The following is a 24146-nucleotide window of genomic DNA, read 5'->3' on the forward strand; positions in this document are numbered from 1 at the left end:
GCCTGCCCGATCCCTACGTCTGCGCGTGTTGGCATTGCTCGAGGACACCTAACTACCGAGTCTCCCGCACCCCCCTCACCACCGGTAGCTGTCTGGAGCATGCAGTGGCAGCCTCATTTATAGGACTCCGGCCGCCTATATTTCCGCCGTCGCCCACTTCTCGTCTCTAGGGGCTGCTCTAGAAAGCTGTTGTCTGTCTTACCCGGCCTGCCCTGGCTAATCTATCTACCGAGAGACACCGCCGTTAACGTGCATTACGTACTGCCCAGACCAGATTCCAAAGGGCCGCATATACCTGTTTATTCCCACCAGGGAAGATATTAAACGCGCTGCTGGAGAGGAGGATACCGAAACCGTTGGTTATCGCTGTGGGAGGTGGTCAAGATGGGCTTTGAAGGTGTCTGCACTGCTGTGTACGACTACACACCACAAGGAGAGAATGAGCTAGCCTTTGCAGAAGGTGACTTATTGTACATACTGGATAAGTCGTCAGACGACGGCTGGTGGAAAGCAAAGAAAAAAACCACTGAGTTTGAATCCGAGGAGCCTGTCGGATTGATCCCTCATAACTACGTGGAAGAGGTGCGTCCCCCCCTACCCCTATTGCGCTTTCTTCTTACCTGAGGCCATCCTCAGTATGGTTGCCCATTGGAAGGTGTCCTGATTTTAACTAACTGTGCTACTCATCTTATGGCTACAGGCACAACCAATTCAGCAAGCCAAATCCATCTACGATTATACGCGACAAACGGACGAAGAGGTGTCGTTTGCAGACGATGTTGATATTTTAATTTTTGACACCTCTGACCCTGACTGGACACTGGTCCAGGTAAACTCCGAGTATGGGTTTGCTCCGTCGAATTATATTCAAGTGATAGGTGATATCGAAGCGCCTGGAGCTGAAGCTGCAGCACCTCCTGCAATCGAAACCCATAAAGCGGTCAAGTTCGCAGAGCCTGAACCGGAGGCTCAACTTGAACCTGAACCAGAACCGGAACAGGAACAGGAAACCCCCCCTGCTCCTCAAATAGCTCCAAAAGCACCTGCTGGACCAGCCGCCGCCCTCGCTGGAATACTACACACCCAACAACCAAGCGAATCTAGAGCTGTCCCTCCTCTTCCGTCTCGTGAATCCCCAGCAGCAGCACAAACAGTAGAGCCCGCGCATGAGGACGACGAGGTAGAAGCCCCAGCTCCTGCCCTTCCACGCCGACCGCCATCCCAACAGGAATCTCCGAGGGAACATTTGCCCTCCCCCAGGGAATATCGACCTCCTCCATCCCCTAGAGACCATTTGCATTCGCCAACGGGCTTTTCCCGTGAGGGATCTCGTGCACTGTCTCCACATGATTCCCTCAAGCGAGAATCGACAGGAGGTGTCCAGCCCTCTCCTCCATATAGTAGGCTTGCTCTTCGAGATGACATTTATCCCCGCCATACATCAACATCGCCCTCAGGATACCACATATATAACATCAGTGAAATGATATCAATCATGGGGAAGAGGAAGAAGATGCCAACAACCCTTGGAATTAATGTTGCGGCTGGAACCATTTTCATATCGCCAGAAAAGTCAGAGGATGGCCCTCTCCAGGAATGGACTGCCGAAAAACTAAAGCATTATTCTATTGAGGGTAAACATGTGTTTGTCGACCTTGTTCGACCCAGTAAAAACGTCGATTTCCATGCTGGAGCCAAAGATACTGCCCAGGAGATAGTGGCTGCTCTCGGTGAGATCTCTGGCGGATTCAGGGCCGAAGGATTGAGAGAGGTTATAGCAGCTGGCACCAGCGGAGCCAAGAAGAAGGGAATTATTCTTTATGATTTTGTTGCCCAAGGTGAAGACGAAGTTTCTGTGGGTGTTGATGATCAAGTTATCATCTTGGATGACTCCAGGTCCGAAGAATGGTGGATGATCCGACGGGTAAAGAACGGAAGAGAAGGTGTCGTTCCCAGCAGCTACATCGAAATAACGGGAGTTGCGGACTCAGGATTATCCGGCGTAAATGCTGGGTTATCATCCGTTGAACAAAACAGGCTAGAAGAAGCACGTCTAGCTAAACAGTCAACCCGGTCCTCAAAGAGACAAGACTCGGATGGGACAGGGTCCATAGAGGTAGGCCCAGGTGTGAAATTGCCGCGCAGACGGAGCAGTCTTGGAAGAATTGATGGTAACCAACAGTCACAGCGCTCGAGACGAGAGAGCAAATCATCAAAGTCAAGTATGCTCAGCAATCCCACTTGGTTTCATGCATAGTTCACTAACATCACATAGAGCCGAATCCCGCAAAAACGAGAAAATGGACCGACAGGTCCGGCACCTTCACCGTCGTTGCCGAATTCATTGGTCTGGCAGACGGCAAAATGCACCTTCACAAGCAGAATGGCGTAAAAATTGCTGTCCCAGTCTCCAAGATGTCTATTGAAGACTTGGAATATGTTGAAAAGGTTACTGGTGAGTCTCTTGATGAAGATAAACCTCTATCTGATATCCGCCGCCGTAGCCAAATGGGAAGCGAGCGCAAAGTTGTAGGCGCTTCTATCAAGAAGGAGCCGGAATACGACTGGTTCGACTTCTTCTTGAGAGCTGGAGTTGGACCCCATCAGTGCGAACGGTACGCAAGCAACTTTACCAAGGATTCAATGGACGAATCAGTCATCCCAGATATCACTTCGGATGTTCTTCGCACCTTGGGATTGAAGGAAGGAGATATAATAAGAGTGATGAAGTATGTTGAAGAGAAATACAAGCGGAAGGCTAAGGGAGGTCGGAATGTCACATTTGCGGATGGCGATGAAGAGCCTGCTGCCGGGGGTCTGTTTTCCGGTCCTGGTGGTGCCTTACGGAATAACACTCGCAAGGGACGTCCTACACCAGCATCTCAAGCCAGCGACGTGGTTGATCCAAAAGCCTTTACACCTAAAGATAAATCCGAGCCCGCTGAAGGGAAAGGCGCATCAACAGACAAGGAGAAAGACGGCCCTACAGGATTCGAGGATGATGCATGGGAGGTTAAGACCCCAACTAAACCTGCAGCTTCAACCGCACCATCCTCCGCTCCAACTGCTGCAGCAAGCCAGCCAGCATTGACTGGCGCTATGGCAGACCTGTCCCTGCTCCAGACCCCCTTAGAGCCCACGAAAACCGCTCCAGCCCCCGCTGCCAAACCAGCTGAGCCGGCTGTCACCCAACCTCCAGCTACTCAAGCACCACCAGCAGCTCAACCTCAGAATCCAGGCGCAAACCCTCAGTTTTTTGCACAACTTGGCCAGCCTCAGATGCAGGCTATTGCGCCGCAGATGACTGGATACGTCCAACCCCAACTCCAGCCCCAGCAAACTGCTATGCCACCTCGACAACGCCCTCAGCCCCCTACTACAGCAGCTAATCAAGGGTTCCTCACTCCTCCACCACCCCCTCGACCATTCTCTGCACCCAATAACCAACCAGCACCAAACGGCTTTGTAACACAGCCGCTACAACCCCAACTCACTGGCATCCCATCCACGGCTCCACACATAGCTCCACCCGGCCATAGCCTGGCAGAACTCAATCAACAGCGATTCCAACAGCAGCAGTTGGCACCTCAGCCAACAGGATTCCCTTCTCAGGTTCCAGGAATGACCGGCCAGTTTGGTTCTCAGGTACCTTTTATGAATTCTCCCCAGCAGTTCATGGGTGGCCAGCAACAGCCCTTCCAGACCAGCTCGCCTGCGCAGCAAGGGTTCCCGGCTTTGGCTCCTCAACCCACGGGTTATCCTCAATTTGGACAGCAACAGCAACCGCCCATGCCAACGGGATCTATCAACTCCGTTCTCCCCACTCCCCTACAGCCCCAGCGCACAGGTGCAAACGGTTTTGGAATCAATCCAAGCTTTACCCCATCACCACCTCCAATTCCACAGCAGCCTGCCGCTGCACCACTTCTTCCTCAAAAGACGGGCCCAGCTCCTCCCGTACGTTTTGGTGTCCACAAAGATGCTGCTGCAAAGAAAATCATGCCACAGCCAACTGGAAAGGCAAATCTCGCTCAAGCAAGTATGTTATATTATATTAACCTTTGGCCACGTATGATATTTACAATGATTTCTCTCGACTAACCTATTGCTTAGCCCCATCCAATCCATTTGGTTTTGCCTAGACCGATCCAATCCATCTGAACTTTTGATCTACTTACGAATGACTCCACAAAGAATAACGATATCATTGCTCATCCTTACCTTCCACCGCCTTCCATCTCCCTAATAAAGAACCTTTTCAACCCTGGTTTAGCAATAACCATTCTTACATTTTTACTTGCGAATAGTTATTCAATTGCTCATTGGATCCGCATCACTGTCTAACCTACTACTTTTCTTTTGTTCTCAAGCTTCCTTCCTTCCCCTTCCCTCCGACTCCCAGGAATCTCCATACCGTCTAACCTGACCTTGTGCCCATAGTTTGTTTCAACTTGATCTTTTCCTCTGTCTCTTAGGCCTTTGCATGATTCCGTGTAATCATGTCGACTAGGATAATCACTTATAGACAGCATTTTCTCCGTCACCACCTCTTTTCTTTGTTTATTCCTGAGAAATACTTGTTTACCGGGTCCATCTTTCGCTACCCCTAGCTCTTTCAATTCACCTTTATATATTTCTCGAATTTAGTCTTTGGCTGATTTATGACTATTCCTGCAAATTTTTTTATATTTATTAGCATACTTGTTGTCTTCCCCAGCAACCTACGGTTCCTATCAATCCAACACAGCTCTATACATGCATACACTTCCGAACCGAATATATTTGCCACGACCTTGTATTATTTTTAGCAATGCCGCATGAAGATCCACTTCACTCATATACTTCTAGTCTACGGAGTATATCGCACCTGGGGTGCGGTAAAATTGTTATACAGTAAGTGAAAGCGTATTCTCATTGATATCAGGGGCACATAGAGTCATTAAGCGTACATGTTTTCTGGCAAGGCCAACTCCTCAACATAAAACACATGGACAAGAAACACTCAAGAACAGGCTGGCAAAAGGGATATCTTGCAAACAAGAAGGAATCGAAGGCGTAAACAGAGCATGACAAGAGAAGGGAAAAGGTACCAAAAAACACGTCGAAAAGGTCCATTTACATCAACTGGAAGACAAGATTGGAGGCCAATTCTCCAGTCTTATTCAAGAGATCACGGAAAGTCAGCGGAGCGTCTCCAACTTCGGCATGATGCACATCAGGTCTATAGGTAGCTAGCTGCCTCACTTTGCACGCAACATAGTGAGTAGTGAGTTTGCGAAGTCGGTTCTCTCTCTCAGAAGGGATATCTGCACTAGCATCTAGAGACGGAAATCTCGGGTCGTATGGCTTAGTATTCTTGAATGTGTAGTGCAGTAACTCCAAAACATGGGGGATAGTGCCGTTGTCTCCATGCCCATTGCCAGATCCTCGCAGAGGAAACGAGACTAGTTCTCGATGAAGTTTCGTCAGGGCGAGCTGAGCAAGGGCGGGAACAAGGTAGCGGGAAGCGAAGACATAGATTTTCGCATGGTATAGGATGTAGGGGACTTCGCGGGAGTCGCTGTTGGCCTGTAAATGGCCTGGTAGATGGGTTCTGCGTTCGTACTGTGGATACTGAATAGCGGTGAATTCATCCCAGATAGACACTCCAGCAGGTCTGGAAGATGGAAGAGCGAAGAAAGGCTCTCCTCTTATGGAGCCTTCGGACTTTGATGTCCCGAGCAACGACTCTTCTTGAGTCGGTTGAAATTCAAACCAATCGCCAGAATCCGTGTTGTTCTCCTCGGGCTTTTCTTCAGGTTTCTCTTTCGGTTTCTCTTCTTTCTCCTCTTGCTGAAACGGAACCACTGCTGTCACTGGCTCATTCTTTTTCTCTTCAATCACGGCAACATCTTTGGGCTTTTCTTTGCTCTCAGTTGGTGGAGGGGTTTTAGGAGGAGTGAGAGTGTTCGCAGCAGGACGCTCTTCAACTGCCTTTTTCTTTCCCTTCTTCTCTTTCTTACCCTTCTTACCCTTCTTCCCAGCGTCAGCGGCGCCTTTTGCCTCATCTTCCTCCTCCTGAGGCTGTGGCGGAGGGTCCTCCTTCACAACGAGTGCCTGGGGCTGAATAAGGGCAGGCTCCTCCTTTGGGAGCTCATCCTCGTCGTCCCAGATGGCGCAAGAGTCCTCTGGCCGTGGCTCTTTTGGGGAGGAAGGGGGTGACGGCGCCGGTGGTGGTATATGATGGTGTGCAGCTGGAGAGGAAGGTTCTCCGTATTCTGAATTCTCTGGTTGATCAGATCTGGCCTCGCGAATTGGAACCGTGTAATCTCCAGTGTACGCAAATTCACAGAAGCCAGTGAACGTCTCGACATCTTCGTCCTCTAGGACCGCGATGCGGTGCCTGGATTCACGGGTATGACCGTTGTTCATCAACCCATCGAGCCGGGGAGAGACATGTTTGGCAAGGCCAGACTGGATGGTGACTTTTGAATGGCCGGGTCCGATCAGGAAGGTGAACTGAGGAGAGTTGATGATACTGTTTGTCCAGAAGAAGGCCACGGCTGGTCAGCGGATTATTCCATTTGGTATACGGAGGATATTTTCCCGTATAGAGGATGTATTTCTTCAATGACAGTAGGAAATACTGCCATAATGTAGATTCCCATAGCCGATCTAACCGCTGACGGCAATTAAAGCGTACCTTCTGTAATCTGGGCCTGGAACCGAAGCCATGTTGCGCGAGCGTCAATAGAGAGCGCAAACTCTCTCCTCTAGCAGTCAAAGGCGCGTAAAGCAGTTGTCGATATTTAAGTGAAATATCGCACAAACGCGACTGAAAAATTTTTTGAACAGGCTGTAGTCTCTGTGAGAGGAAAAGAAAGCATGCAGCGGCGGCTTTTTCCCTTCTTATAAAGCCTTCGGGTCATGGCCCCCCGGCCGGCGCAGTTTTGAATGCCTCTTAAACACCGCAAGGTAGGCGCATAAAGGGATGCTGACGCTACAGGATCTTTGCTCCTGCATAAATGGCCCTCTGCCGCCCGGCATACGTGTAGGTGAGCGACGCAGAAACCCGTCTCGAACCAGCCTCGAGGCTGCAGATGCGAGTCTCAGGTCGGCAGGGCCTTCTGTAAAATCCACAATAATGCGATCCTCTCCTCTATTCTTGCAGCGACGAGCTACTGTATGCAAGGCCGGAGACGAACAGACTTGCGGTGTCAATCCACTAACGGATGAATGCCCAATGGGCGCGCTATTACTGCAGCCATACCTTGCCGTATCTTGGCTGGCTCGAGGGTATGGCTTCTCGAAACGCAGGCAGGTAGCAGCTCGAGCTCTCAGCTTAAGAACGTACGTTAGCTCGAGGGACAAATCAAATCCGTCTTGACGGCGAAGCTGGATAATTGGGTATAGGTACTGATAGTTAAACGCCTGCGCAGAGGTGGAGAGCACCCTTCAGCGCGCTATATGCACTCCATAAACACTTCACCATGACGGACAGCCCAGGCCGGCCTGTTTCAGACTAACCTTACTGTCATTTTGTCCGGCATAAGGTAAGCCTCTCCTACCCGAGCTGCCGTGAAAGCTGTGAAAGTTGAGAAGAGTAGGCAGGATTTGAGGTTGCTGAGGTTGTGTTGTGTTTATATCAAGAATTGATGCGCGGTCAATTGGCACATTCCACCCACAGTACAGTTAAGTTGGTTAACGGAGTAAGCGTTGAATTACCAACTAAACACAGGAACTGCATGGTATCAATTCCGTAATGGGCTCTATTCTAGGCATATGTATACATTCTAGTTGAAAAGTACATTATTTACAAGACCGGCTGTACCCAATCTACCCCATAATCGTCAAGACAGCCTGCGGCATCTCAATGGACCAGCCTCACACTCTTGGAGCCTGGTTCCCATTCTCTCAGTCCATCTCGAATCGTGTACCAGAACTTAAGCTTCGAGCACAGCATCGTAGCACTGTCAATATCGCCCGACTCAAAGGCCTGGCCCATCTCGTTCACCGTCTGCAAAATCCGCTCCTCATTCTCCACCTTCAGGTCGGCGATTATGTTCTCGTCCTCGGCCTCCTCAACGGCTTCCTGCACCTCCATAACTTGCATCAAGGTTTCTGGACTCTGTGGGTGTTTGTTGGCGCCATCCTCAGCTGTCACGTCGATGTCATGCTGGGAAGCGAGAAGGTACTGCGCACGAGCTAATGGATCACCCAACGCACGGTAGGCTTCATTGATTCGAGACGAAAGGGCCTCCGCTTTTCGCTTTGCCGGCCCGTCGGGAAATTTGTCCGGATGTGCAAAGCCTTGGAGGGAAAGGAACTCGCGGCGGAGTTCTGGCAGAGAAATGTCAAATGAGCCATTCGGTGGAGGGCCATCAGGTAGAGTTTTGGGGAATATAGTGTAATGGGTCGTAATGTCAGGGATTTTTGCTGTTAAACCTGATGGCAGGTCTTCGGGAATTGGTTGTGAGGCAGGGTCTGCCTGTTGGGAAGCAGCCCTTGGAATAGGGCTCTTGAATGACAGAGAGCGTGATGTGTTGAATTGGCGGGACTGAGAGCTAGGGGGCCGTCTGTATAATCCGCTCTGACAGAGAAGACATTGTTCGTTGCTGCCTTGAGCAGTTCTCCGGACGGTTGGGTTTACTGGTCGCAGAGCAGGTGTCGGCCCGATAAGCCGGAAGACGGCGGAAGAAGGAATCTTCTTGTGCATATTAGACAAAAATAGCAGATCCTGAGTCAAGATGGTTCCTCCAATATCTATTCCTGTAGGTATTGTGCGAGATGATGAGTATATGCTGATGGCAATGCTGTTTGTTCACTTCAACTTGGGATGTTGAGGATGCAGCTTTTTTTTTAATCTGATCTGCATCCGGATCTGAATCTGATAAGATAAGATAACTTGATTTATAATCAGCGCAATCCATTACGTAATGGATATTACCAGAGTCTAGTGATATTTAATCCGCTCAGTTTTTATTTTTATTTTTTATTTTATTTACTTCCAATCCAACCTCAAGTGAACATCTACGAACCGATGTTGATAGTTAGTTTACAGAGACAGATACCCATGGGTGATTGACCCAGAATTTTTTGTGCCGTCTATAGACTGCTCATTCTTTTATCGTGCGTGTCAATCACCAGGAATCCGATAATACAACCATGATGCTAGGATTATGCATACACCGGAGCCTATTACTTTATAACCCTTCTTCAATACCCAGGCCATGCCCTCTGGAGGACACGAGATATTAGACTCATGTCTTTCATGGGTTCCGGTTTGGTCGTTGTAACTGGTGCTAACGGTCATGTCGCACGGCATGTTGTGTCGCAGCTGTTGTCTTCCCACATCCTAACCCGCGTACGTGGGACGGTGGCTCAAAAAGCTTCATACTGCCTCCAAACCCTTTGTTCCAAGTGGAAAGCTAGAAATTGCCATTGTACTAGACCAGACGATGGATGGCGCATTTGGCCATGCTATCCAAGGCACAATATATGTACCTTGGAGTCAATAATGAAAGAGGCAGGCATAAAAGCAGTCGTCCTTACTAGCCCTATCGTTGCCGCATTTGATGCACTTCATGGCTCCCGCCCGGGATACACCTACACCTTTACGGATTGGTGTCCGATTGGCGACAATGAAGCTGCGAACGTAAAGCATGACGTGAGCCAATACCCCGAAATGTGGTCGCCCTGGATAACCTACATGGCGTCGAGAAAATCTGCAAAGAAGGCCGCACGGCATTGCTACGGGAAACATCAACTTTCACGGACTCCCGGTACAGTACAGCCGAAATTTATTGGAGGTCGGTTCGCCATATCATTGGCAAAGGTGCTGATAACTTGACTTCTAGCTCGAGTTTGATTTGGGTACCTGCCTTAATCTACTACCAAAAGTATGCTAATACCTTCCCAAAGATGGCCACCGGATATATTGTTGAGAAATGGACAGAAAAAATGCAGGTGACCATTGTAGCAGAAATTCATTATAGTGGAAAATAACAAATTGATACAGGCGCAACACTATAACACTGACGCAGACTCATTTCTATCTATTCCGAGAATGGGCTCCTGGATACCCTTGAACAAATGATCGTTAATTTGATAAAGCAGCTTAACACGTCCATGTTCAACGATGCGTCATGGATTTGTTCTATGGTTACTGGACAGATACCTCAACCTCGAAATCTAACGCGCAAGACAATTGTCATTTGTACCTAAAGGCCTAGTCTAGGTCAAGTGACAGGGGAGCCTCCACCCTCTTAGAGGCCTTGGGTTTCTCGGCGGATTGACAATCACAACCACCACAGCCATGTCTCCCTAGGTGTGCCTCGCTAGCAGCATACAGCGGACCTTACTCGGGGTTTGGCAAGCCCTGTGTAGAAAATCTGCTCCGTGATGCATCAGCTGCAAAGATTCTGACCCTCCGCCACTGTATGTATCGAGTCGCTCTGTAAGCTCTACTCTGGTCCATTGGCAATAATCCGAACGAACAAGGCCGTGGTAAGTTTGAAACCTCGAGATCGCTTAACCAGCCAGTCGAAGCCACCCAAAAACATTGATGTGACACCCAGACTGACAGTCTCGCTGTATCGACTGTCAAATATTTATTACAATTCACCAGCAGCGCCCGAACACTGAGCTAATATTGAGCCCGGCCCAGAGCGGATAATCATGAGACGTAATGAGGACAGCAGAAGCAGGAAGCTTCCCATGAAGCCCCGACAAATAACTGTGGCCAGACGTTGGAGATGGGAAAGGGCTGAGGCTCAACCCTGTTTCAATATGAAAAATCTTCGCTATCCTGTCCACTACCATAGGCCAGGATTTGAAACGGCTTTTGTTATTTTACCGAGTAATAACGGTGGTGGTCGTGAGTATATTCCAGTAAGATGTAAGCATTCTCTATCCTGGATAACTAAAGAGGTTGTTAGTTATTACATTGGCGGAATATAACTGGTCATAATTCTGCGATAAGATTCGTCTGACTGGTACGGAGTATGCTCTCAAATATTATTAGTTATTTAACTTGGTCAATATCTCGGTAGTTGCAGAATATAGCCCATCCCGGCTAAGGAACGAATCGATAACTGCCTGTTAACATTACGCTGTCCTACATGATCGTCCAAGATTCGACCAGCAACCGCCAGATAAATAAATATATCTGCCTGCGCTGCATTCTTCCTCCTGTGGCTGTGCAGTCAAGGAAAAAGAAAGAGGCAAACGTAATAAGCAACTAGTCAGTCTTACTCAGTTATATATATGCATTACATTACGATACATCATGGCTTTCCCAAACAACCCCACAGCCCACATCCAACCAGGTGTTTCAGGCCGGCCAGGTTACCGATATATTTAAAGAGCTCCAGAGGGCGAGCTTTACATGGAATCCTATCACAGCGGGCATGTATGATGCTGAAGGGAGAAACAAGACCACATTAATCACTAGTTATATCCATATTCCGCCTGTCAACCTCCAGAGGGCATTGTACAGACGACTCCTCACCGCTAACTAATGGCTGCTTCATTCGAGTTACGAGCTCGCAAATCAATATCTGCTTTCGAGAAAGCCAGCCTGGCGAAGCTAGCGTGGCTAAGAAAGAACCATAACGGGGTGATACAACAGGATACCCAGCCTCTGTATGAGCTCTTCCCCATTACAAACGTTATACGCACCCCCAGGGCTGTGGGTGAAGCGGAAAATTGAGTATTACTTGAATAGCATTGTGTCCTGACAACCATTGACTATAGAAACAGAGGCAAGCCGTTTTCGTGCTGGGATGAACTACCAGTTGAATTGGTTGTCAACATATTCGGTCTCTGCCGGCTCCAGGATCTAGGCAGCCTGCTCCTTGTTTGCCGGAAATTCTGGTATCTTTTGCAGGTTCACGAAGAGGCTATCACCAGAGAGTACTTGCGTATCCGGCGGCATGGGACCCTGCCGTCTCGAGATCACAAGCCGAACCATTACACAAGGGCGCCTGAGGACGATGTGATATTACTGTCCGATCTATTCCCGCCTTTTACTGAAGCTACCAATCGCCGAGAGCATTATTCTTTTAGGTATCTCGCAGACTTACGTCGGAGACAGGAAGTCTGCTCGAAATTATCATACTACCTTGCAGATCATGTTCTAGACCGGTTCATGGAGGAGAACCCTGCCTGGGTGAAGTCCTTATCACATCTCTCGAAACCAACACAGCAGAAGGTTTTGGAACGTGGAAGTGCCCTTCTTCAGTCGAAGCTGACTCCTCTTATGCAAGTCAACCTGCTGTTTCACGACTTCTCCAAGCTTAATTCTAATATATATATTTATATCATTAGGTTTTATACCATGTTTTTCCTGAAGAAGTATGATGAAGCACGGTCAGAATTACAGGATTCCCTTTACGAAGCATTCGAAGCAGGAAAGCTCCCGGTACCAGTCCAGCCTCGTGATCGGTCAATAATGTACCGCGCACTTCAAACAAGGATTCTCCAAGCCTACCCTTTCATCGACTCACGGGCGTTAATATCAGCTCACCACTGTATACGGCTACTGATATTTTCCCTCCATCGAGTTCTCGTTGCGGAGACACCTGTTACGACATCATGCGAGAAATTTATCATTATGCTACTTACTACCTCCGGCCTGGAACGAGTCACGGAATTCTTTGCTGCCGAAAAGGGCGGAAGCAATCAGCGTGCTATGAGAAAAGAATTTATGCGCAAGACACAGGTGGACTGGGACATGTACAGAAACGACTCCAAGGCCTTGAAGGTGTTTGACGCATTGAGTGGTGACTGTCACTACCCCCCATTAATGACTGAGATATGGATTGGACCGGCAATCGAGGAAATCTCTAGACGGCAATTACTTATACAGCATCCCAATGAGGATTTTGTGACGCTGTGGAATGATGCACATATCAGCCTCGGCTGTAGTTATTGTGCTAGAACGAATGCGAAGATTAAATGGCAGGCATGATATACGAGCAATCAAATTTGACAAGCGCTGTTATTTTTCATTTCATTTCATTTTACCTTGTTGCATGTTTCTCTTTGCTCGGCGTTTATCTTGCGACTTTAACTATAGATTTTATGATACTCCATCCTGCTTCAAGAGAATGTTGATTTTCAAGATTTTATCATTCCCTTCTGGTGGCAAGTTCCTAGAATTGCTTCCAGTTGACATACTCATTACTTACCTTTGTCGGAAAATTGACTAGCATTCCCGTACCTTAACTAGCTAGTTAGACGGGTTGGCACTGGTACTCAATGACGGAAAACAATGGAACAAATAAAAGCTGGCTGATCGTGCTCCTCCAGCTAGTGCTTTGTTTGAATAACTCCTACAGTTAGTCCGAACGTTGGGTTAAGTTGAGCGGAACGGGCCGTAATTAGTTGGTTAGGCTACCCGCGCGGGTAACCAAAGGCCCATAGCCGCTCTCGGCTATGGTGGTGGTGGTGTTACACTAGGAGATGCTGAAAGCTTTATTCTTTTTCTCATACGTATATTTTTGTCATCATATCTCAATACGAAGGCTAGATCTATCTAGTATCGTACTTGACTCAGGGAACACTGCAGAGTGTGGAGGCACTGTAGAGCGGGAGCCGCCAGATTCCGTACGCACATCGGCGGGAATGAGTGTCGACGAGCTGATAGATACAGGACACAGGTAAAAACCGGGGCCTTGAATGCACGTATCTCTCGTTGGGTATTCTCACACTGTAGGAATTGGCGCGGTTTCTCCTTAGAGGCGCTCGTGATTGAAAAATACGGTTTGAACCCTTGGTCATGGAGCATGGAGTCGAGCTTTCGGGCATTATATCTGTGCTGAATCTTCAAAACATATTATTCGATGCCCCATAGCTTGACAGTTCGATCGTGTCCGCAACTTGCTATCCACTTTGCATCGGTACTTATATCAACGCTTAGGACATTTCCAGAATGGCCCTGCAGTGATTTCACCAGCGACCAATCATCCGCACTGAAAATGTTGACATTCTTGTCAAAGCCACTGGAAACAAAGAATGTCCCTGATTTCTTGGGCTGAGGAGGCTGTTCGGGTTGATCCTTCGTTGAAGTAGGCGTTATATCCATCGCGTCTCCATTCTGGTCCTGTGCTAAGGTAGTTGGAAGGAGAGAAGCCGAGTCACTCCCCTTGTACCATCTTAGATCAGACACGACGCTCTTATGTGCGCCTACTCCTCCACTACCACGAACTTGCCGGAGATCCCAGCACTTGACCCAACCATCCGCTGACCCCGACAGGATACGGTGTCCATCTATTCCCCAATCCAACGCATATATTTCACGGATATGGCCCTCTAGAATCATAACGGTTCGACCGGTACGTAGGTCCCAAATACGTCCGATACTATCAAGACCGCCGCTAGCTAGAAGTGAGCCATCCGTGTTGAATCCTAATGCATAAACTCCACGTGAATGGCCTTCTTGTAGGAGAAGCTCCTGGTTCGTTTGTACATCCCACAGTCGCCAGGTGGTATCAAAAGAAGCAGAGGCAAGATATTGCCCTGACGGGTGAAATTCAACACGGCATACTCGGTCAGAGTGTCCAGAAAGTGTTCCAATAGATGTATCTTTATCAAGAGACCAAAGCCTGATATTCCCTTCAGCACCTCCTGTGGCAAGGTTCAAAGACGATTCGGATACATTCGATTCAGGCAGGGTGGCCCCTGGGAACCATGATATACCGCCAATTCGATCCGTATGGCCTCGTAGGGTGGCCTTTTCTTCCAAATTTGGCACCGTAAGTAGTTTGACACCTCCGCTCCAATTACCTGCTGCCAATATATCTCCATTTGGGGAGAACCTGGTGATGCTCACGGGTCTGTCTCCCGCAATCTGCGAACCGTACAACTCAAAATTGGCAAGCTTCTCCCTTATTGCTTTTCTGTGTTTAACATGCGTTCGGAGAGGTATGGTCGATTCAGCCTTTTGTCGTTCTATTCTCGCCTTAGCCCTGGGTATGGAGTATCTTGCAATATCTCTTCGCGCCTGGAGCAGCGCCTGTGAGCCTTCGGTATAGAATTCTTCTTCTTGGTCTTGATCCTCCTCCTCTGCTTCCATGCCTCCCATACCAACATCTTGTGCACCAGCCTCACCTGCCGCAGCCTGTTGTTCTTCCAAGTCTGCTAGTATTTCTCGCAGTCTGTCACGTCTGTCCGTGGAGTCTTCACCAAAGAGGGTAATTGGGTGGCCCAATTCCCGCAACCGGGCCTTTACCCGTCCATCGTCTGTAGGTACGGCAATAGCGGCAGCTCGTCGTTTTCGCTCGAACTGAGATAATATAGCGGAAGCTTTCTCAGGAGCTATTCCTGCTGTAGCTGAGGGTAACTCGTAGTCATGGTCCACGGCTATTGAACAGACCCGTTAGCAAATGCGCGTGGATAACAACAAGCCGTAAAGGAAACATACGAATATTCGCAAGGTCTACTCCCATGTCCGTATCCTAATAATCCCAAATGATGGCCGTAAATCAGCTTCTGTCAATTGATCTATATATTGGCGTTAGGCATAAGGTGAGAGAGCTGCTTGCTTACCTCCTGCGCTTCCTCCACATAAGCGCGCCGTGCGGGATGCATGATTCCTTGACTTCCGGGTCAGATACTAAAGCTATTCGGAGTATATTTGGCAAGCTGACGGCGGCACAAGCTGTTCGAAAGCAAACAGTGGCAGCGGGTTGAAGCTGGCCGTGAGCTTTCTTTTGCGGCTGGTGTGAGATTTCTTCTTGGCTGGGACAAAGACGACTCTTTATATTTATTTCTTCGGCCAAACGAGACTCCTGGCAACAAAACACCTACGGCCAGCAGCCCGACCACACTCCTTAAAGACTGCCAGAAGGGCCCAGAGGGATCGGAATCTGAGGATCAGTCCCTAAAGCCAAGGATTTACCCCTTTCCAGGCTGTGATATTTTCTATCTAAATACTGAATATCCGCCGAACAGCAACCAGCGCGTGTTTGAACTCCTTAACCGTGGGCTACGCTGTGCAAATGCGCAGAGGAGAATCTGGCAATCGGACGGCCGCGGACTGGGAGGACACGGGAATTTTGGATATTTACTTCTGATGGCGACGGTGACGTTCTCTTCGAGGGCTTTGTGCTTTACCCGGCTTCAACGATTTGGTCTCCATGATATTCGACCTCGAACATCCCGAGTTCGCGTGACGGCCGTGGGAAGACAATATAACGGAGGCAGGAGAGGGTTTAGCAGTGCGATCCCACTGGAATCACGGCCCAAGATATCCTTTCGACTGGCGGTGTCGTCGTCTGGAAAGGGGCGGAGATTCAGTCCGGACAGGAACTTCTACAACTTCCACCCGCAGGTTCACGATGCTTTAGGAATACAGAGCTCGAATTATTACGACCGGAAAGCCAACAGGCCTGATAGTGGAGAGGATTCATTCTTCATCAGCAAGATTGGATACGATAATGAGGCTCTTGCCTTTGGAGTAGCAGACGGAGTCGGCGGATGGAGTGAATCAGGGATTGATCCTGCGGACTTCTCGCACTCTTTCTGCGGGCATATGGCAGAAACAGCCTTGAACTGGGAGTCCTCCCCCGAGAGCTTACGAGCTATGACCCTTATGCGGCTCGGATATGAGAAGACATTGATGGATAAGGCAGTCTTTGCTGGGAGTAGTACGGCTTGTGTTGGAGTAGCCCGGAATGACGGTTCAGTCCAGCTCGCAAAGTATGCAATACTACCTTCATATCCCACTATGTGTATGCTAAGCTGACCGTTTTTGTATAGTCTCGGCGATTCTGGATCGCTTCTCTTCCGCCTGGCTGCAGTCCACCATTACTCCGTACCGCAGACCCATGATTTTAATACGCCATACCAACTCGCGGCCGTTCCAGAGTTGATTCGACGGCAGTCCTATCTGTTTGGTGGAAAGCAGTTTGAAGACCTGCCTCAAGACGCGGCAGTGACCAACTGCTCGCTACAACATGGAGACGTCCTGGTCCTTGCCACGGACGGGGTGTTTGATAATTTGAACAACCAAGAAGTCCTTAAGTTAGTGACGACTCGAATGATGGCCACCGGGGCATGGACCGGCACGGCAGATATGGGTATATCTGCGTCGGATGACCTTGAAGCCCTGACGAAGCCTGGTGGTCTAAAATTCGGCAACAACCGGATAAAGCCTACCAAAGCAATTGCTGCTTCTGAGGAGGAGGACCCTCAGGGCAAGGGACATACCCTACAAGCACTTTTAGCCGTTACCATAGCCGGAGAGGCTAAGATTGCCAGCATGGACTTTCGGCGAGACGGGCCGTTCGCAAAAGAATATCAGAGACACCGTCCATGGGATCACTACCGGGGAGGCAAGCCGGACGATATCACGGTTGTCGCTCTGGTAGCTGTCGAAGAAGGTCGATCTACATCTAACTCATGAATTATACTAAAAACCTCGATACCCACTTTCTCCCTTTACCACGAGCGCTAAAAAGCTCAATCAGCTATCTACTGCCATCTTACCCTATTGAATTGTGCTCGAGCAAAGCCTTTTGATTCCTTCCTTTGGGCCTCCCTTAGACTATCAGCTTTAATTGCATACTACGGGGCATCTCTTTTTTACCTTCTTCACTGTGTGAAGATGCATATTGCGTTTATGCTTTTCCTTTGTGTACTCGGGCGGCAAGCTGGACTTTGGAGACAATATATGATGTATAAAATATATAATATTAGGTGCCTTGATCTCAAATAGAGACGTTTTTTATAGACAAGTTCTGGGAAGAGACGATGTCAAATTCATCAACCAAAAATTGTGCCGGGAAATACCTTTGGTGCAGACAGTGAGCGGTATAATCACTCCTCAGGTCTATATGAGACGATTTTACCCCAGGTGTCTGCGGTGCCCCAGATACCCCTTCTCAAACAGCTCAGCTGGACGATCTGTGAATTATCAACGAAGAGATTGACGTCAATGCCGAATTCACGAATATACCAACTGAACACCTTCGGGTCGGCCGCTACGCGAGCAATGAATCAGCTCTACATATGATAACGGAACAATGCTGAAGGATAGCCTTACCTTCAAACATAACCCTTTCCTGAGGCAGCTCCTTCATGATCTGTGAAACGACATCTGTTCTCCATTCACTGACATTTTCAGTTATGCCTTCGCTTTCAATCATGAGACGCTCAACACCAGCGTCGAGGAACTTTTTGCCCAGGTTGATAAGTTTCCCAGGGTCACTTGTGCCTATTGCTTCGAGCTCACTGGTCTCGGTGTCTATACAGATATGTTAGACGCGGCTTTCCATAGCTTATATACGGCTGTTTGAACGGGAATACGTGCCTCCTCCGGCACCGAACTGGATTCCCAGCTCTGGCTTTGGTTTCAAGCCGTACGACTGGACTCTCTCGACAAGTCGTAACCAGTCATCTTCCGGAATCGAAAGGAAACCAGCAGATAATTCAACGACATCGAACCTGCGTGTATCGGTTAGATCTGGGTTGGCTAAGACGTTGAATGGAGGAATATACCCGAGATCTTTGCACTTTTGGAAGTATTTATCCATAATTGTGGTATTATCTGGGTGAGTTAGGAGATGCTCTGCCCATCCACCCTATCTCATCCCGTCAACCAAAGCTGACTCCATAGGTAGGAGAGGAAAGGGGGTCCTTACGGTTGAAACATAAGCACCGTTCTCATGAGCAATATCAATCAGCTCTCTTAACTTGTCCTCATGGAAGAGAGAGAATGATCCTATCGAAATTAGCCGCATTGAAGGAGAAGATATAGAATACTCGGACTTGACTAACCTCCTGAGAACTTGAGGCCGTCGACATAGTCGCCCATCCTACGCTGCTGTCAGCAGTTCGATGTTCATCTCTGATGCAGACAGGGACTGCCCTACGTCTCGAATATATCAGAGAGGTATCTCTTTCCCATCACCTGGATCGAAAAGTTAGCCAGTATCGAGCAAGTGAAGCATTCGGCCTAGAGCCATACCGCATAGTAAGGTCCTCGAATCTCGGTCACTCCTTTCTTCCGTGGCTTTGGCGGAAGGGCATTCGACTTTGCGAAGCCCAGGCCGCTCTGCTTGTTCAGTAGAAGAGCATTTGCTCCTTTCCCAGCTGCGCCCTTTGCGAGGACAGGTGAGGTAGAAACTCTTCTCTGCAGGCATGTCTGGGGTTTGAATCCAGGGCATCTCAGCGCTTGAGTGGCCGCACAGAGTGATTTGGAAGACAGCATCCTGGCTGAGTACGCTATCCTGTATCAATAGTATATAGAATATATGGAATACAGGGACCTTCTACATGTTTCAAGAGTGTGAAATCACTGTTCAAAATATTTATCTTGCCGGTATCTGTTATAACTGTCGTCTGGGAAAGCTGTCAGCGTCATGATGTCATTGTTGGACACGGTGGAGTTAGATCCAGAAGCCCAAGTCAAGAGCCGGTACTCCGTATACATTACTCTAGCTGCTGGTACCTGGAGTTGATGCTCGCCGGTTGCTGTATCTCTTATTGTGTGCTCTTAATCGCGGCTAATATACGTGGATTCTCCATCAAGCCATCCAGTTAGGTATCAAATATTCTATCGAGGCCTCCGTTAGGTCTACCAAATAGCCAAAGTACCAAAGCAAGAAGTTAATAGCCACCAGTATTGTATAACCATCTACATCCACCAAAAAAATACATTGCAGCGTTCTAGTAGCTATAATAGACAATAATCAATGTAAATACAATAGATACTATCATCTGCTCCTTTGGTATCTTCCGTCTAGTTAGCTTCTATCAAACTGTACAATGAACAATCTTAGCAACCAAATAGCCACGCTTCCGCTAAGCTGCCTCCCAGTTCTCTCCGGCCCTTTTATTAATCTTGTCTTTTCTTCTTTTCTACTTTTCACGGCTTTTTATCACCGGTTTAACAGTAAAACAACACCGGGATATCAAATTCCTTATTTCCACTCTCACATTCATTAGTTACCTTCCTAACGCCACTCACTTCACAGGGTAACTTCCCTACTTCCACCCACTTAGTCCCTTCGCGGCTTCAGCTTTTGCTTTCTTTTCTTCGCTTTTCGCATCGCAGCAAAAAGTCGAAACTTCAACCTCTTCGGCTTCTCGAGCGTTTTCATCTCTCACGGCCAGTTTTGCTGCTTCGTTTCGTTCGGGAGGAGCCTGTATCCTTGTATATTGCGCTTTTGGCCGCGGCAGCACGCTCTCGGCTGTGTGCATTTCTCGAGCGTGGGCTGCTTGATATACCCCGAGCAGCGCGGCGGCGTCTCTGCGCGCTATCAATACCCCCCCGGCTACACCAGCCAGCCAGATATAAAAGAAAGAAGAAGAATACTTCTGGAGACAAGAAAATACGTCTTCCACCAAGGAGTGACATCCAGAGGCATTGATTGATCTGCGTTGGCGGCAGGTTGTCTCTCCAGCTCTTGATAACCGGACCTTCACCACCAAACCACCCACCGCCAACCTCGAGCAGAGAGACGAACAGACAGATAGCCGCCGTCTGACTCTGCCTCTTCCGCCCTTCTAGAGACGAAGAAGACCCTCCTCCGACCGTCTTCTGCCTCTCAGAGCCCGCCAAGTGGACGGCCGACCAGCAGGACAGGGGTTTCTACCGACTTCTACGGCTCGGAAAACACGCCTGCGACCCTCTGAGGCACTGATACTGGCCTACAGCTCGTCTCTACGCCCATAAACTACCGTCTCTGCTACACTACAGACGCTGGACACTCGCTGTTGTTGCTTTGCCCGCCAGCATCTTTTTTGCGTGGTTGCCTGTCAATCAACACAACGCGTTTTTCCTGTTTCACGCCATTTTTCGCGCACCCAAAAAACTCCATCCACTCCGAGCCAGCGCTGAAAAACCCAACACAAAATTTCCTCGGCTACCCGACCATCGACGCATCACCACCATCGTCTGCCAGCCACCACCATTCATTGACCGTCCATCGCCCGTTTACCTCCTACTCTGTCCGCCATGGCTGACACCGGTAAGAGCTGCGCCTCCGTTTCTGTCTGCCCGTTGATGATGACTCTGGAGAGCTAACCACCTGTCGTTGTTGTTTTTTTGCAGAACCTACCAAGACACCAGAGCCATCGCGTCCTGAACAGCAGGAACCCGAGCCTGTCAACAAGGAAGCCGGTCAGTCCAATGCCTAATACCCTTCCTGCACCCTCTGCCCTGCCCTTTAGCTCGCCTTCCCCCTTTTTTGATTTTCTCTGCTGTCTAGTGGACTAACCAGGTCGCGACTTCAACCAAGCAGACGCGGAACCCACCACTGAAGCAACCGACAAACCCCAACCCGAGCCTACAGAAAACACCGAAGAGAAGAAGCCAGCTGAAGCCAGCGCTGACGCAGAGGAAGATGCCTCTGTAGACAAAGCTGATGGCGGGGAGGGTGGCGAGGCTGCTGGTACGACCGAGCAAGCTGCCGCCGAAACAGCTGCGAACGGCTCTTCATCTGTCTCCAAGAAGGCTGCCAATGGCAAGCGCAAGTCGACGTCCGGCCCTGGCCAGAGGAAGCTGAACAAGAAAAAGTCAATGAACCGGATATATCACTTGGACGTACAGCCCGGAGAGACCTATCTCGCTCGAATGAAGAGCCATCCGCCATGGCCTTCCATCGTTTGTGACGAGGAAATGCTGCCTCCTAGCCTACTGAACACGCGTCCAGTCACTACCAAGCGAGCAGACGGTACATACACCGAAGCCTACAGTGATGGTGGGAAGAAAGTGAATGACAGGACATTCCCAGTCATGTTCATGTACACCAACGAATTGTGAGTGAAAATATCACCAACCTCTCCCCTACCTCCTTCTCACTCTGCTACAACAATCGATTGGCATATCATCATCTTCATTGACTAATACTTGTCTACTTTCAGTGCCTGGATCCCTAACGTCGACCTCACCCCTATAAGCCCGGAAGACTGTAAAGACGTCTCGGAAAAGAACAAGACAAAGAACCTAATTGCAGCTTATCAAGTAGCTGCCGAGGGCCACGATCTCGACTATTTCAAGACAATGTTGGCCGACTTCGAGCGTGCTAAAAAGGAAGACCAAGAGGAGAAGGAAGCCAAGGCTGCCGCAAAGGCCGCAAAGCAAGAGAAGAAAAAGCGAAAGAGCATGGAAGTCGTTGATGAGCCTGAAGACGAGGAGATGGAGGACGCTGGGGAGAAGAAAAAGAGCTCCAAGAAACGCAAGAAGGACCTGGAGAGCGAAGGAGAACAGGAAAAGGTAAGACTAAACGCGGTGCCTGATATAACTAGTTGCTGTTGTGTGCGAGCCTGCAGTGCGCCTCCCCTGCGCAGAAATTACGGATGCTGACTAGAGATGACTGTAGCCCGTAAAGACACCCAAGTCGGCCACAAAACTAAAGCTGACGACGCCCAAGGCTCCCAGCACTGGTGAGAAGGGTGGTAAGAAGGCTGCCAGCACCGGAAAGTCTTCTAAGGGGAAATCCAAGAAGAAGGCCGATGCTAGTGACGAGGAGATAGAAACCCCCAAGGAAACTGAGAAGCCAGTCGATCCCCAGGAGGCCAAGGCAAAGCGGGAGAAGGAGAGTACGTGTCATCCGAATTTTATCCGGTTTTGATCATTTTCCGAGTCTGATGCTAATGCTTCTTTCCAGTTCTATATCTTCGATACAAATTGCAGAAAGGTTTCCTCACGCGTGACCAAGCGCCAGAGGAATCAGAGATGGAGTTGATGTCCACCTACATTAACAAGCTGGAAGCCTACTCTGACCTCGAAGTGAGCATTATCCGATCTACCAAGATCAACAAGGTGCTCAAAGCCATCATCAAGCTGCCCACCATCCCCAAGGAAGAAGAGTACAACTTCCGAGGGCGATCTGTCCAGATCCTATCCAAGTGGAAGCAGCTCCTAGAATCAGACATACCCTCAGCAGGTGAAGGATCTACTCCAGCTGATAAGCCAACGTCCAACGGTGTGCACAAGAAGGGCAGAGCCGGAAATAAAAAGGCCGAGACAAAGAAGGGACAAGAGAAGAAGACTGAAGATGCCGATGAAGATACGGCTGAGCCATCCAAGGATGGTGACATTTCGATGGCTGACGCAGATGACGAGAAGCCCGAGACCGAAAAGGAGGAGAGAGTAGCTGAGGAAGAGGAGAACGAGAAAGAGAAAGACGAGGAGGAAAAGGAAAAGGAAAAGGAAAAGGAAAAGGAAGAGGAGGCTGGCACTCCCACAAAGGACGCTGATGCCATGGAGACATGAACTAAACAGCCATATCTTATAAAGGAAGGCTATGCTCATTTGTCCTAGCATGCTATACGGCTTGCAATATACAATCCATTTTTGCAAAGCCCGCTACTCCATGAACAAATGACTTGACATAAAAGCCTGAAACCAAACCTACCTACGCTTTTCAACTGTTCTCCCATTCTTACAATCCGGCTGGAGCACGATGGCGGAAAAAATTGTACCTTTCTTCAATTCTACCTCCCGTTCCCATTCCCATCCTGCTTCAAAGGCCAGGGAATCCCAAAGCGATGATTTACCCTGCCTTGAACCACCTTGTCCGACCTGTCTCTTGTTTTGCTGTCTTCGTTCTCTGGACCGTCCGTGTATTATGTTGCAATTTTTGTGTGTACTTTGTGTTAATGCTACAGGGCTCTTTCTTATAATTAATTCCCTTGTTAACTATTATTATCATTACTGTTTCTATCTGTTTTTTCGTCCTTTTGGCCTGTATCTGCCCCTATGATGTCTACAGTCACTACTATAGCTATCACTGGAACGGAGTTGTTTTTATTCAGCCTAGTTATGCTTGCTCTGCGTGGCTCTACCAGCCCCTTTTCGCCGGGCTCTTGGAAATATCAACCGTAAGTCAACTATACAGTGCACAAATACCGCCTGCTAACCTGCTAGACTATAGCTACTCTGATATCTCTCTACTTCATAGATACTCATCTATTCTTTGTCCTCTCTACTCACCTTTGTCTTGTGCTTTGGCCGCTATCAGCACTCAATAGCATAACTAGAATAACCGACTCGACGATGAGATGATTGGCCGCCACCGTCAACGTCGTTAGTAACTCAGCTAGCTGACTGCATATAAATAGCTACCGGACAGCTGCTCAACCTGGTCTGCCTTGTCACCGGCTGAGTGGTAATGGCTATACGTTTATACAGCATCCTGGTTCCTCAGAAGGCCAGG

The 24146-nt window shown here is 48.9% G+C and overlaps 10 protein-coding genes across 10 annotated transcripts; 5 read left to right on the forward strand and 5 right to left on the reverse strand.

The window, feature by feature from the left end:
- Nucleotides 1-384: 384 nt before the first annotated feature.
- Nucleotides 385-4142, forward strand: MGYG_05088 (cytoskeleton assembly control protein SLA1; the record flags this gene model as incomplete). Its single annotated transcript, XM_003172448.1, has 4 exons — nucleotides 385-582; nucleotides 701-2222; nucleotides 2276-4039; nucleotides 4114-4142. 4 exons carry the CDS (start codon nucleotides 385-387, stop codon nucleotides 4140-4142), a joined length of 3513 nt encoding a protein of 1170 aa, XP_003172496.1.
- Nucleotides 4143-5115: 973 nt separating this feature from the next.
- MGYG_05089 (hypothetical protein) lies at nucleotides 5116-6714 on the reverse strand (the record flags this gene model as incomplete). Its single annotated transcript, XM_003172449.1, has 2 exons — nucleotides 5116-6517; nucleotides 6683-6714. 2 exons carry the CDS (start codon nucleotides 6712-6714, stop codon nucleotides 5116-5118), a joined length of 1434 nt encoding a protein of 477 aa, XP_003172497.1.
- Nucleotides 6715-7849: 1135 nt separating this feature from the next.
- MGYG_05090 (J-type co-chaperone JAC1) lies at nucleotides 7850-8695 on the reverse strand (the record flags this gene model as incomplete). Its single annotated transcript, XM_003172450.1, has 1 exon — nucleotides 7850-8695. The coding sequence occupies one exon, from the start codon at nucleotides 8693-8695 to the stop codon at nucleotides 7850-7852; it is 846 nt and encodes a 281-aa protein (XP_003172498.1).
- An 801-nt stretch (nucleotides 8696-9496) lies between these two features.
- On the forward strand, nucleotides 9497-9984 carry MGYG_05091 (hypothetical protein; the record flags this gene model as incomplete). Its single annotated transcript, XM_003172451.1, has 2 exons — nucleotides 9497-9792; nucleotides 9837-9984. The coding sequence occupies 2 exons, from the start codon at nucleotides 9497-9499 to the stop codon at nucleotides 9982-9984; spliced, it is 444 nt and encodes a 147-aa protein (XP_003172499.1).
- A 1513-nt stretch (nucleotides 9985-11497) lies between these two features.
- On the forward strand, nucleotides 11498-12949 carry MGYG_05092 (F-box domain-containing protein; the record flags this gene model as incomplete). Its single annotated transcript, XM_003172452.1, has 2 exons — nucleotides 11498-11622; nucleotides 11734-12949. The coding sequence occupies 2 exons, from the start codon at nucleotides 11498-11500 to the stop codon at nucleotides 12947-12949; spliced, it is 1341 nt and encodes a 446-aa protein (XP_003172500.1).
- An 867-nt stretch (nucleotides 12950-13816) lies between these two features.
- On the reverse strand, nucleotides 13817-15570 carry MGYG_05093 (U4/U6 small nuclear ribonucleoprotein Prp4; the record flags this gene model as incomplete). The annotated part of the gene is made up of 3 exons (XM_003172453.1): nucleotides 13817-15342; nucleotides 15404-15437; nucleotides 15529-15570. The coding sequence occupies 3 exons, from the start codon at nucleotides 15568-15570 to the stop codon at nucleotides 13817-13819; spliced, it is 1602 nt and encodes a 533-aa protein (XP_003172501.1).
- A 484-nt stretch (nucleotides 15571-16054) lies between these two features.
- Nucleotides 16055-17386, forward strand: MGYG_05094 (5-azacytidine resistance protein azr1; the record flags this gene model as incomplete). Its single annotated transcript, XM_003172454.1, has 2 exons — nucleotides 16055-16680; nucleotides 16741-17386. The coding sequence occupies 2 exons, from the start codon at nucleotides 16055-16057 to the stop codon at nucleotides 17384-17386; spliced, it is 1272 nt and encodes a 423-aa protein (XP_003172502.1).
- A 413-nt stretch (nucleotides 17387-17799) lies between these two features.
- On the reverse strand, nucleotides 17800-19192 carry MGYG_05095 (hypothetical protein; the record flags this gene model as incomplete). Its single annotated transcript, XM_003172455.1, has 8 exons — nucleotides 17800-17963; nucleotides 18026-18226; nucleotides 18281-18426; nucleotides 18481-18563; nucleotides 18624-18703; nucleotides 18760-18797; nucleotides 18855-18892; nucleotides 18950-19192. The coding sequence occupies 8 exons, from the start codon at nucleotides 19190-19192 to the stop codon at nucleotides 17800-17802; spliced, it is 993 nt and encodes a 330-aa protein (XP_003172503.1).
- A 776-nt stretch (nucleotides 19193-19968) lies between these two features.
- MGYG_09071 (hypothetical protein) lies at nucleotides 19969-20351 on the reverse strand (the record flags this gene model as incomplete). The annotated part of the gene is made up of 2 exons (XM_003172456.1): nucleotides 19969-20233; nucleotides 20320-20351. 2 exons carry the CDS (start codon nucleotides 20349-20351, stop codon nucleotides 19969-19971), a joined length of 297 nt encoding a protein of 98 aa, XP_003172504.1.
- Nucleotides 20352-20941: 590 nt separating this feature from the next.
- MGYG_05096 (PWWP domain-containing protein) lies at nucleotides 20942-23203 on the forward strand (the record flags this gene model as incomplete). The annotated part of the gene is made up of 6 exons (XM_003172457.1): nucleotides 20942-20954; nucleotides 21038-21106; nucleotides 21228-21744; nucleotides 21850-22201; nucleotides 22308-22527; nucleotides 22596-23203. 6 exons carry the CDS (start codon nucleotides 20942-20944, stop codon nucleotides 23201-23203), a joined length of 1779 nt encoding a protein of 592 aa, XP_003172505.1.
- Nucleotides 23204-24146: the final 943 nt, after the last annotated feature.

The sequence above is a fragment of the Nannizzia gypsea genome, genomic scaffold, assembly GCF_000150975.2.
Source record: "Nannizzia gypsea CBS 118893 supercont1.4 genomic scaffold, whole genome shotgun sequence".
In the NCBI taxonomy this organism is placed as follows: Eukaryota; Fungi; Ascomycota; class Eurotiomycetes; order Onygenales; family Arthrodermataceae; genus Nannizzia; species Nannizzia gypsea.